Source organism: Triticum urartu, chromosome 2 (assembly GCF_003073215.2).
Source record: "Triticum urartu cultivar G1812 chromosome 2, Tu2.1, whole genome shotgun sequence".
In the NCBI taxonomy this organism is placed as follows: Eukaryota; Viridiplantae; Streptophyta; class Magnoliopsida; order Poales; family Poaceae; genus Triticum; species Triticum urartu.
Genome location: NC_053023.1, coordinates 339,149,670 through 339,162,975, shown reverse-complemented (window position 1 = coordinate 339,162,975; position 13,306 = coordinate 339,149,670). Strand labels below are relative to the sequence as shown.

Here is a 13,306-nt window from a genome sequence, read left to right as displayed (position 1 = left end):
AACTAGTCTATGTTCATTCTGCAACTCCCGTTTCGAGTTACTACTCTTAGCAACTGAACCAGTATCAAATACCGAGGGGTTGCTACGAACACTAGTAAAATACACATCAATAATTTGTATATCAAATATACCTTTGTTCACTTTGCCATCCTTCTTATCCACCAAATACTTGGGGCAGTTCCGCTTCCAGTGACCAGTCCCTTTGCAGTAGAAGCACTTAGTCTCAGGCTTAGGACCAGACTTGGGCTTCTTCACTTGAGCAGCAACTTGCTTGCCGTTCTTCTTGAAGTTCCCCTTCTTCCCTTTGCCCTTTTCTTGAAACTAGTGGTCTTGTATACCATCAACACTTGATATTTTTCTTGATTTCTACCTTCGTCAATTTCAGCATTCGAAGAGCTTGGGAATCGTTTCCGTTATCCCTTGCATATCATAGTTCATCACGAAGTTCTACTAACTTGGTGATGGTGACTAGAGAATTTTGTCAATCACTATTTTATCTGGAAGATTAACTCCCACTTGATTCAAGCGATTGTAGTACCCAGACAATCTGAGCACATGCTCACTGCTTGAGCTATTCTCCTCCATCTTTTAGCTATAGAACTTGTTGGAGACTTCATATCTCTCAACTCGGGTATTTGCTTGAAATATTAACTTCAACTCCTGGAACATCTCATATGGTCCATGACGTTCAAAACGTCTTTGAAGTCCCGATTCTAAGCCGTTTAAGCATGGTGCACTAAACTATCAAGTAGTCATCATATTGAGCTAGCCAAATGTTCATAACGTCTGCATCTGCCTCCTGCAATAGGTTTGTCACCTAGCGGTGCATCAAGGAACATAATTCTTCTATGCAGCAATGAGGATAAACCTCAGATCACGGATCCAATCCGCATCATTGCTACTAACATCTTTCAACTTAGTTTTCTCTAGGAACATATATCTAACATAGGGAAGTAACAACGCGAGCTATTGATCTACAACATAGATATGCTAATACTACCAGGACTAAGTTCATGATAAATTAAAGTTCAATTAATCATATTACTTAAGAACTCCCACTTAGATAGACATCCCTCTAATCCTCTAAGTGATCACGCGATCCAAATCAACTAAACCATGTCCGATCATCACATGAGATGGAGTAGTTTCAATGGTGAACATCACTATGTTGATCATATCTACTATATGATTCACGCTCGACCTTTCGGTCTCCGTGTTCCGAGGCCATATCTGTTATATGCTAGGCTCGTCAAGTTTAACCTGAGTATTCCGCGTGTGCAACTGTTTTGCACCCGTTGTATTTGAACGTAGAGCCTATCACACCCGATCATCACGTGGTGTCTCAGCACGAAGAACTTTCGCAACGGTGCATACTCAGGGAGAACACTTATACCTTGATAATTTAGTAAGAGATTATCTTATAAAGCTACCGCCGAACTAAGCAAAATAAGATGTATAAAAGATAAACATCACATGCAATCAAAATATGTGACATGATATGGCCATCATCATCTTGTGCCTTTGATCTCCATCTCCAAAGCATCGTCATGATCTTCATCGTCACCGGCATGACACCATGATCTCCATCATCTTGATCTGTATCAATGTGTCATCACATGGTCGTCTCGCCAACTATTGCTCTTGCAACTATTGCTATCGCATAGCGATAAAGTAAAGCAATTATTTGGTGCTTGCATCTTATGCAATAGAGAGACAACCATAAGGCTTTTGCCAGTTGCCGATAACTTCAACAAAACATGATCATCTCATACAACAACTTATATCTCATCACGTCTTGACCATATCACATCACAACATGCCATGCAAAAACAAGTTAGACGTCCTCTACTTTGTTGTTGCAAGTTTTACGTGGCTGCTACGGGCTTAGCAAGAACCGTTCTTACCTACGCATCAAAACCACAACGATAGTTTGTCAAGTTGGTGCTGTTTTAACCTTCTAAAGGACCGGGCGTAGCCATACTCGGTTCAACTAAAGTTGGAGAAACTAACACCCGCCAGCCACCTGTGTGCAAAGCACGTCGGTAGAACCAGTCTCGCGTAAGCGTACGCATAATGTCGGTCCGGGCCGCTTCATCCAACAATACCGCCGAACCAAAGTATGACATGCTGGTAAGCAGTATGACTTATATCGCCCACAACTCACTTGAGTTCTACTCGTGCATAACATCAACGCATAAAACCTAGGCTCGGATGCCACTGTTGGGGAACGTAGTAATTTCAAAATTTTCCTACGCACACGCAAGATCATGGTGATGCATAGCAACGAGAGAGGAGAGTGTTGTCTACGTACCCTCATAGACCGAAAGCGGAAGCGTTAGCACAACACGGTTGATGTAGTCGTACGTCTTCACGATCCGACCGATCAAGTACCGAACACACGGCACCTCCGAGTTCTGCACACGTTCAACTCGATGACGTCCCTCGAACTCCGATCCAGCCGAGTGTCGAGGAAGAGTTTCGTCAGCACGACGGCGTGGTGACGATGATGATGTTCTACCGATGCAGGGCTTCGCCTAATCACCGCTACGATATGATCGAGGTGGATTATGGTGGAGGGGGGCACCGCACACGGCTAAGAGATCAAGAGATCAATTGTTGTGTCTTTGGGGTGCCCCCCCTGCATCCGTATATAAAGGAGCAAGGGAGGAGGAGGCCGGCCCTAGGAGGGGATGCGCCAAGTGTGGAGTCCTACTAGGACTCCCTAGCCCTAGTAGGATTTCACCTCCCATATGGAATAGGAAAAGAGGAAGGGAAAAGGAGAAGGAAGGAAGGGGGTGCCCCCCTTCCCTAGTCCAATTCGGACCAAACCAAGGGGAGGGGTGCGGCCACCCTTGAGGCCCTTTTCCTTCTTTCCCGTATGGCCCAATAAGGCCCAATACGTATTCCCGTAACTCTCCGGTACTCCGAAAAATACCCGAATCACTCGGAACCTTTCCGATGTCCGAATATAGTCATCCAATATATCGATCTTTACGTCTCGACCATTTCGAGACTCCTCGTCATGTCCCCGATCTCATCCGGGACTCCGAACTCCTTCGGTACATCAAAACTCATAAACTCATAATATAACTGTCATCGAAACCTTAAGCGTGCGGACCCTACGGGTTTGAGAACAATGTAGAAATGACCGAGACACGTCTCAGGTCAATAACCAATAGCGGAACCTGGATGCTCATATTGGCTCCCACATATTCTATGAAGATCTTTATCGGTCAGACCGCATAACAACATACGTTGTTCCCTCTGTCATCGGTATGTTACTTGCCCGAGATTCGATCGTCGGTATCTCAATACCTAGTTTAATCTCATTACCGGCAAGTCTCTTTACTCGTTCCGTAATACATCATCCTGCAACTAACTCATTAGTTGCAATGCTTGCAAGGTAAGTGATGTGCATTACCGAGAGGGTCCAGAGATACCTCTCCGACAATCGGAGTGACAAATCCTAATCTCGAAATACGCCAACCCAACAAGTACCTTCGGAGACACCTGTAGAGCACCTTTATAATCACCCAGTTACGTTGTGACGTTTGGTGGCACACAAAGTGTTCCTCTGGTAAACGAGAGTTGCATAATCTCATAGTCACAGGAACATGTATAAGTCATGAAGAAAGCAATAGCAACAAACTAAACGATCAAGTGCTATGCTAACGGAATGGGTCAAGTCAATCACATCATTATCCTAATGATGTGATCCCGTTAATCAAATGACAACTCATGTCTATGGTTAGGAAACATTACCATCTTTGATCAACGAGCTAGTCAAGTAGAGGCATACTAGTGACACTCTGTTTGTCTATGTATTCACACATGTATTATGTTTCCGGTTAATACAATTCTAGCATGAATAATAAACATTTATCATGATATAAGGAAATAAATAATAACTTTATTATTGCCTCTAGGACATATTTTCTTCAGTCTCCCACTTGCACTAGAGTCAATAATCTAGTTCACATCGTCATGTGATTTAACATCAATAGTTCACATCACCATGTGATTAACACCCATAGTTCACATCGACATGTGACCAACACCCAAAGGGTTTGCTAGAGTCAATAATCTAGCTCACATCGCTATGTGATTAATACCCAAAAAATACTAAGGTGTGATCATGTTTTGCTTGTGAGGAAAGTTTAGTCAACGGATCTGCTACATTCAAATCCGTATGTATTTTGCAAATTTCTATGTCAACAATGCTCTGCACGGAGCTAGTTTAGCTAATTGCTCCCACTTTCAATATGTATCCAGATTGAGACTTTGAGTCATCTGGATCAGTGTCAAAACTTGCATCGATGTAACCCTTTACGACGAACCTTTTGTCACCTCCATAATCGAGAAACATATCCTTATTCCACTAAGGATAATTTTGACCAATGTCCAGTGATCTACTCCTAGATCACTATTGTACTCCCCTGCCAAACTCAGGGCAGGGTATACAATAGGTCTGGTACACAGCATGGCATACTTTATAGAACCTATGGCTGAGGCATAGGGAATGACTTTCATTCTCTCTCTATCTTCTGCCGTGGACGGGTTGAGTCTGTCGAGTTCACCGTCGCGTCCTTTTTTTACACAAAAATCCCTGTGGTTTTTGGTCATTGAACTTGCAGTCCTTGCTTAAGTGAGAAAAAACGTTTCGTTCAGGCTATTTCCCAAAATCCCCCTGTAGTTCTCAATATTCAACCCGCGGTCCAAAAGCACAGTCTCTCAATTCTAAGAATAAAAAAGAGCATGGGACCTCCCTCGCCTCCCAATTCCAGCTGCCAAAGGCGACCGACCCCGGCGACGCTCGATCCGGTGAGCCTGGAGCGCTCGTCGCGGCCGTCTTCCTCCTCCCTGGCCCCGCCTCCCGCCTCCTGTGTGCGCGCGCTCCTCCCCCTCTCTCCCCCCCCCTCGCTGCCGACCTCGCCCGCCCCTTCGCCGCCGCCATGGCCGTCCGTGCCGTCCGCGTGCTCCATGTCGACAGCTACGACTCCCCCGCGCAAGAGCAGACGCACAAGAGCCCTTTATCCTCCTAAACATGCACAAACTCCTCCTAAACAGCGTGCGCCGCCGCCGATCTGTGCTCTCCTCTCCACGCCGCCGATTTGTCCTCTTCGGCTTCCTTCCAGCTCCATGTGCTCCTTCCTCTCACCACCGCCCCAATCCTCCCCGGCGCCACACCCAGCCTCCTCCACGTCTATCTCCTGGCGCTGGCGGATGTGTTCAATTTGGAGGGAATTCAGTGCCATGTCCGTGCAGAAGAAATACTCCAACACGATAGCCATGGATGGCCCATCTGGATTTCACAAATTCTTTGGTGCCATAGAAAGAAAGCCTCCACCGGATTAGATCACAAGTTCTAAAGACGAACAACTCAATGTCGCGTCCGCCAACTTCGCCTGAAGACCATCCACCGTTGTCACCATCGACTTTGCCGCAAGACCATCCGCAATCGCCTCCGCCGACTTTGTCGGAAGACCATCAATCGTCGCCTAGACCTACTTCGTCGCAGGTATCTTTTTTCTTTGTGCAAACTATGATGGAGCTATGTTTGATTTACAACGATTTACAACCAGAGTTTACTGATGGTTAAACTGGCAATTTAAATTTACGTGAGCAAGTATTTAAGGCAATTGGTCTATTGGCATAGGCTCAAGCAGGAAACACATCGATCTGTACTTTTGCCATCTTGTTTCCTTTGTCAAACTAGCTGCAGCAATAGTTCTTCTTGCTATACAATATCGACATGCCAATTGATAAAATAATTTTGTCAACTGATTCCTCTTGTAGTGCTTCTTGCTGTACAAGACCACATCTGGTTTCCACCAAGAAGCTGGATCAGCGACATTGGACTCTGGTAAGCTCATGAAAATTCTTGCAATCCAGACTTGGGAGAGTCAAATTTACAAGTAGCTTTTATAGTGATAGCTAACATCATCTTACTGTGGTTTATTTGGCCCATGTAGAGCTGGCATGGTACGGCTACACTTCCAACAGTTTTACTTGCTAACAAAAAATCAAGTATAACTAAAAGAATATATCTTTCTCTTGCTGAAATAGGTTTGGACGCACAGTGTGATATATATATATATATATATATATATATATATATATAGAGAGAGAGAGAGAGAGAGAGAGAGAGAGAAAAGTCTATGTATTGTGTAAGTCCATGCTCTCTACAATCAAAGCCGTCCATCCAGCATGTGGATCTGTTCCAGGCAAGCTTTGTCTCTTTCCATCTTTGAATTAAACAATTTTCCGCAGCTCTCTCATATTTCCTCTTTTAGCTTGGTGGTCCATAGCCTAGCTGCAGTCTAGACCACATGCCTATGTGTTTGTCTGGCCGGACGGCACCATTTGACACAAAGAGTTCCAGACTATGCCGGACCTTTTTACGATGTTGTGAGAACAACAGACACTCATTTTAGGCAAAGTGCAATACTATTCGTCAGTGCTTTGTTTTGTTTCTCTGACCAGCACTAATACCATGTCACGGACATCATATTCATCGCGTTTGCAACGAGCAACGCCCTACAACCCCCTTGCCAGCATGGATTATTTTACAGTTAAGGAAATTTGGGTTATCAAGTTAGCTGTCGGGGAGCATCCATGGACGGTGACAACCCCTTTTTTCTTTGCGACAGCAGCGAGCCGGATGTTAGGCGTCGGTCTTCAGATTCTAGAGACCATGAACGGCCTTTCCTTCTCTGTGTTGGTTATGTGAGAGGCAACGAGGAGGACCTGCGTTGGTTATGTGCATCAAGCTTAGTAGTCTGTAGTCCTATTTTTTGTTATGTCAGTATCTTCAGTTATGGTACGATTTGTATCATGTCATAACCAACATATTCATTGCCATGTACTGCATTAGACGCATTGTTATCAAATGGATTTACCAGATTTCTTTCACCTGATCTCAATTATCTCAGTTGTACATGCACCATTGTGTCGAATGATTTCTGTCCTATTATTTCTCTGAAAATCCAGCTTCAGTTTTGCACTCTATGTTCGACAGTTGACACATCAATCTTCAGACATAACCAGTGGTTTTGTTACCTTTCCTTCACTTCCACCCAAAAGCACAACTAGAAAAGTTGAATCTTTTCGTTTCAGAAGGCAGCCTTGGCTGCACCCTAGTTTGCTATACACACAAATATAGCAATGTGCATCCATACTTTCCATCTTAACACTGTCCCAGAATAGCCGTTCATGTGTCTGTGTGTTCGGTCAACCGTGCAGCAATTGTGTGTGTAACACGCCTAGTGTATGTCCTCTAGTTAACACAACTTTCTTCAAATTGGCCTAGCGTCAGTATTGCACAAGTCTGAACCAAAACAGTATGCTCAAAACCAGGATAAAAGCTCGAGCCGTAGCTGTCGCCTGTCAGGATTCCTGAGGCGCATAGTATCCCTACATCGCACAAATCTTCAGAGCCTTCAGTCATTCACGGGAGCCTGTTGCAATTTTTTTCTTGCCCCCTCCACTCACCTCTAACCCAACTAATGATCCGCTTATTACCCCTTACAGAACTTCATAAACACGCTTCATTACCCCTTACAAAATTGCATAAATTGACGAACTGTCTGTCGCATTTGACCCAATATACTAATATACTAGCAATAAAATTAATGGATATACTCCGATGAGGCCACGCCACCACGGTGCCACCTTCTGCTGATCTTTTCCTAATCTTTAGTTTAGTTTGGAGGGATTCAACGAGGTGACGACGGCATCACCTTCTTCGACGAGGCCGCCCATCACCATACTCCTGCTGTCCGTGGGGAGGAATGATAGCTTCATGCGGCAGCGCCGACTATCAAACCACGGCAGGGACTGGTTTAGTCTTGTGCTTGTTAGGAACAAACCGTGGCGGGTGTGCCATGTGCGTGTGTGTGTTTGTGTCGTGGTGCCGATGCGTGTGTGTCACGTTAGAGTCCGAGGCCGTTGGTGTTTTGGGTAGTAGCCGCAGCTGGTGTTCTGTTGAGCAAGCCCGAGTCGTCCGGGCGTTGCGTCGTGCGTGTGTGTGCCCATGTATAAACCCTCCATGTATACACGAGACACAATTTCTTTGCTTAGTGTCAGAGTTCCAGACTGGAAGAACAGACGCGTCAGCACTAGTCCAGTCTAATGGTAGTCAGGTCAAAGGCTACTTTAGCTTGCTAGTACTCCGATTTCACGAGTACGTACTGGTTTTCCTGACCTCCTAGTGGTCAGTCTAGGACTGTTAAAGCAGGCACGATGGCCATGCTATTGTAATGTAATTCTCTCTGTGTGCTTTAACACAACATTTGACTTTTGAACTGATTAATACTCCATCTTTTTTTAGTTTGCATATAAGATCTTGTCAAAATCAAACTTTGTAAAGTTTGACCAACTTTGTAGAAAAAAATCAACGTCTACATACTAAAATTATATGGTATGAAAATAAATTTCATGATGCTTCTAACAATATTGATTTCATATTGTGAATCTTGATATTTTTTCTATAAACTCAGCAAAGTTAACAAAGTTTGACTTTGATCAAATCTTATATGCAAAGTAAAAAGAAACAGAGGGAGTACATATTAGGGCATAATGACAAAACATATAGGGATAACTTTTATCTTCCTTCTAGTTTATGTAATTAATAGGACAATAACAAATCTGTTGCCAACGTTTAGTGCACATAAAGTGGGCAGGGCAAATAGTTAATCCCTTATATTGCTGGCACAGGCAGCAAAACAACTCACTGGAAGTGGCGAATTATTTTACAGAAAGTATCCAAAAGTAAGAGTTTGTCTTGTTGATGGATGTGGCTTAGCAACTGCAGTGCTGCTCAAGACCATCCTTTTAGATACAAAGCAATTTTTGTTTGTGGAAGCTGTTATAAGAGTATCTTTAGCAAACCCCTTAAAACGTACGAAACTGTAAAATAATCACCGGTTAACAGTTTTAGGCGAAAAAAACGACCTGAATAAAACTCGTAAACGACTCCGACCTGTAATTTTTTTAAGGGGCGAGGAAAATATCCCCACCGAACATGTGAAAATAAGGATTTCGGAGCCAACCCGAGGGTGTCCTGTATATGCGAAAGACCGTTGGCGGGAGTCCAACTGCCATCGGAACCTTCATGGCTCGCTCCCGGCTGCCGCTCCGTCCATCCCCGGCCGCCGCCCTGCTCATCCGGGAAGCCACCCCACCCGTTCGGGACGCCGCCGCCCCACTCGTCCAGGCCGCCGTCCTGCCCATCCGGCCATCACCCCGCTCGTGGCCGCCGCCACGCCCCCTGTCTCCTCCATGACACGGCCATCGGGGGAGCCCGGCCTCGCCCCACGCGCTCCAGCTCTACTGCATCTCGGGCGGGCTCATTTGTGTGACTGGCAACAACGGTTTCATTGGCTCCTGGACACGGGAACCTTCATTTTCCATTGGCCGGATCTTACATAACCGAGTGCACTCTTTTAATTGGAGCGGACACTTTTTTATACCATGAGCGTTGTACCCATCGTAACACCACCCTGTTTGCGTTGACACACATACTCTCTCTCTCTTGTGTGTGTGTGTGTGTCTAGGCGCTAATGCTTTATGTGGTTCAACACACTTTAGAGTAAAACATAATAATGAACAGGCAATTGTAATTGGAAACATGCATGTAACACCCCTCATGGTGTTCTTGTATGCCGTATCATCATGAAAACACCAAAACATTCATTTTTCATTGGCCAAACCTTACACAATCATAAGGATGAACTCTTTTAATTGGACCAGGCACCTTTTTATACCACGAGCGTTGTATCCATCAGAGCACCACTCTGTTTCTGTTGGCCCCTCTCTCTCTCTCTCTCTCTCTTTTGTGTCTAGGCACCAACACTTGATGTGATTAACTCACTTAAGACGAAACAATAATAATAACGGACAATTATAATTGAAAACATGCAAGTAACACCCGTCATGTTGTTCTCGTATCGCTGCATCCTCATAAAGACATGGGAACCTTCATTTTCTATTGATTGAACCTTACACAATCGTATGTGTACACTCTTTTAATTGGACAGGGCACTTTTTAGTACCATGAGCGTTGTACCCATCGGAGCACCGCTCTGTTTTCGCCATGAAGCACGCACGATCATTCGCTTGTCGTACATGCACCATCTACAAGTCGGCACCTTGTAGCCGTGAAGAACTTACCATCTATAACAATGACGTACACTTCACGGCTGAACACCATGTTTTCTCACGTACTTACTAAATGTATAGTAGAGAAAAATTCGCTGGCATCGCGAACATGCACCATATATAACCATGTCGAGCTCTTTTATGCTTGATAAACGGATACCTTGGGCTCCCCTTTCCTCCCGCGTCGCTCCCGTGGGCGATGGGGAGGAACCCTAGCCGCCACAACCCCAAGTCTCCCACCAGCCCTTCCTCCCACACGCCGCCACCATAAGACGCAATCAGGCGAAACCCTGCTGACATCGTTGTGGCGGCTGATATTGTCCCTCGCGTATAGTGTCTTGGCGTAGGACGGGGTCGCTGGGGGCACCGTGTGCTTGCGAGTCACGGTGGTGTGATGAAGGGTCCTCCGATGGTGCTGCTGAGGCTCCTCTAGTTGCGTGGCTGACTGCATTGAGGTGGGATAGGCCCTCGACCCCGATGGCTACAGATCGAGGTCCACCTAGATCTGTTGAAAGGCAGTTATGTGTGGCGTGGGTTGTGGGCAGTGTGGGCCTCGATGGTTGTAATCCGATGGGAGATGGTGGCAGCTGGAGTTGGTGGTGGGTGGCAGCGTGCGCGTCTAGTGTGGAGTTGTGGGTTGGAAGCTAGTTCAGGGCAGGGGGCCCGCACCTTGCCGTGATCTAGTTGGACCATTGGGTGCTTGCAGTGGCAGGCGAGGTGGCCGCAACGGCTTTGGCGACGACGGTTGGTGTGGGTGCTGGTAGCTCATCCCTTTTCCTGGGTCTGGACCGGTGGCACGGGGTGCTTGCTTGGTGAAGATGGCCGGGACCTGGGGCTCGTGCTCGACCGGATTGGCTTGAGGCTCGACGCAGGTCGGAGCTCGATCATGTGTTGGCTTCGTGCGAGCATGCTGGACGACGGCCGTCAGTAGTGACGGGGTTGTGTCTCCCCCGATCCACGAGGGATGGCTTGAGTTGCGAGCGTGGGCGCCTCTTACCGTGGAGGCGTCGACCCAGACTCCGTTTTGATGCCGGGCTAGGAATGAAAGGAGATGCTTTTTACTCCTATTGTGGTGGATGCACCATGATCTGGGCGGGTGGTGCTGTCTCGGATATGGATGCCAGGGCGATGACCTCGAATGGCGGTCTGCATGCTCTCTCCAAGGGGCATCATGCGGTGGTAATGGCTTTTCCTCTTGGTCGTGTGGGCCGTGAGAGGTAGCGGCGGGTGGCTCGGGCGTGCACTCTGTCTCCAATAATAGTGATGCCCTGATCCAGACATGGAGTTCTGACCTTGCCATGCTTGTCCTGGAGACCTCGGAGGAGGTGTCGAGCAAAAGCTCTACGCTTTGTCACCGATGATGATGACGCTCGCGGGTGCCGTTATCTTCTTGAAGACATCGTCTAGGTTCCAGGTGTAAACCATTGTCCATTGTGAACTCGGCAACGGCGGTGCTTAGCATATTCTCCCTCCTAGGGGTGTTGTCGTGGATCGTAAGTGTTATAAGGCGTAGCGTGGGGTTGAAACCAGTTCCTCCTATGCTCTGTCTCGGCTACCTCATAAACTTAGAATGTAACAATATACTTAAAAACAACCAGGTGAGCGACAAAGAAGCATCTTAGAGACCTTTTCTGTCATGTATTAAAAATCATCACAATTAAATGGTGGCTTCTCAAAAGCGGTCAAATGTTTTTGTCCTTGTGGAAGAATAGACATAAATCCTAGCGTGCGTACCAAGTGTTCTTCTGCACACTCTGAAACATACTATGGCAAGCCTCTGTAAAACACTGTACCGAAATACAGTACTACAAGGCTAGGACGCTGAGAAACTACAGGCGCGTGACTATTTTCTAGTAGTATGTGTTTCCAGCTAGCATGCATGCACTGAATCAGCCTGCAGGCCGTCTTTCCACGCAGCTCATTGATGTACATCTCTCCACGCATTTTGTCTGTCTTTCCATGCAAAACGGGGTCGCTGCTTGTCGGCAAATTTGACAATTTTGATCTTGAGACGAAATCAATTCACGGAATAAACTGTCCATAAAATTATTTCACAGTACTGACCCTTTTGTGTAGCGCCCGTCACGCAGACGCCACACCCTACGGTGCAACGCCCAGCTCTAGGCGTTGCACGCCTGTCCACCGTGGCAGCCCTGGGGCCCGCACCCAGTAGTGCAGCGCCTCCGAGCTAGGCGCCACACATGTAATGTGCAGCGCCCGGCCCGTAGGCGCTGCACTGTGACTTATTCAGCGGCTTGGGCCCCCTCCCCCACTCCCCCCACCCCACACACCCCAACCCGAGCTTTGCCCCCTCTCCCACTCTCCCCCCCTCTTAAATCCTCTTCCAAATCTTGCAAATTTGAAAAATTTGTCCGTGGATTTCGAAGTCATACCCTCCCTCAAGGTAATCTTCTCCGATCCCCTTATTTTGATCCAAGTAATGCTAGTTTGGGGAAACCCTAGTTTTATTTGGATCTAGAGATTTGCATGGAGATGTGAGATCTTTGTTTGTCAATTTCCTATGATTAGGCTTTGTTAGTATGTTAGGGTTATTCTTATGGGTGTTCTTATGTTGGTGCTAGGGTTAGGGTTATTGTTATGGTTATAGTTAGGGTTAGGGTTGTTGTTTGATATATATATATTAGGGTTTGTATTCCGTGTTAATCCTTAAATTAGCACTCATGGAAGCAATGTTACGTCGTGTTGTTTGAATGCTTATAGGGATGGGAAGAACATGTGTGTTTGTTCATCATGGGGACAAAGACGCTTTCTTGAAAGGCAATATTGAACCGGATCCGGATGAGCTTGATATGGTGTTTGATAGTAGTCCTAGCTATGCGGAGCTCTTGCAACAAGTGAAAGTGCAACTATCCCTAGGTGGTTTTGGTAATTCATAACAACATATAGCTCATTGAGCTAATACTATTTCAAAATAATTATTTCAGGAAAGCTCAATGATTGGCATGGCATGGATGTGAAAGTGGAACCTTCAAAATGCTAAGGACAATGGATTGGCTCAAGCTCAAAAGCTCAAGACTCTTCATTTTATATTTTAGTGATCCAAGATCACATTGAGTCCGTAGGAAAAGCCAATACTATTAAGGAGGGATGAGGTGTTGCTTAATGAGCCTCTTGCTTCATGTGCTTA

General features: G+C 46.1%; 1 protein-coding gene across 6 annotated transcripts; it reads left to right on the top strand.

Moving 5' to 3' along the window:
- The first annotated feature begins 4,767 nt into the window (after window positions 1–4,767).
- On the top strand, window positions 4,768–13,103 carry LOC125537234. Of its 6 annotated transcripts, none has more exons than XR_007295709.1 (3): window positions 4,768–5,518; window positions 5,797–5,863; window positions 7,700–8,328. XR_007295709.1 is itself a non-coding variant. In XM_048700539.1 (3 exons), exons 1-3 carry the CDS (start codon window positions 5,384–5,386, stop codon window positions 13,053–13,055), a joined length of 378 nt encoding a protein of 125 aa, XP_048556496.1. In that variant the 5' UTR covers window positions 4,768–5,383; the 3' UTR covers window positions 13,056–13,103. The 6 variants fall into 6 exon arrangements, 1 of the variants encoding a protein (XP_048556496.1); XR_007295707.1 differs by lacking the exon at window positions 7,700–8,328 and adding an exon at window positions 6,654–6,906; XR_007295708.1 differs by lacking the exon at window positions 7,700–8,328 and adding an exon at window positions 6,651–6,906.
- The last annotated feature ends 203 nt before the right edge of the window (window positions 13,104–13,306 follow it).

Bases quoted from the DNA above. Each gene is read 5' to 3' on its own strand.
- LOC125537234 (XM_048700539.1), top strand. From the start codon at position 5,384: ATGTCGCGTCCGCCAACTTCGCCTGAAGACCATCCACCGTTGTCACCA. The intron at 5,519-5,796 runs GTATCTTTTTTC...TTCCTCTTGTAG, and splicing joins CTAGACCTACTTCGTCGCAG to TGCTTCTTGCTGTACAAGAC. The intron at 5,864-12,879 runs GTAAGCTCATGA...GAATGCTTATAG, and splicing joins ATCAGCGACATTGGACTCTG to GGATGGGAAGAACATGTGTG.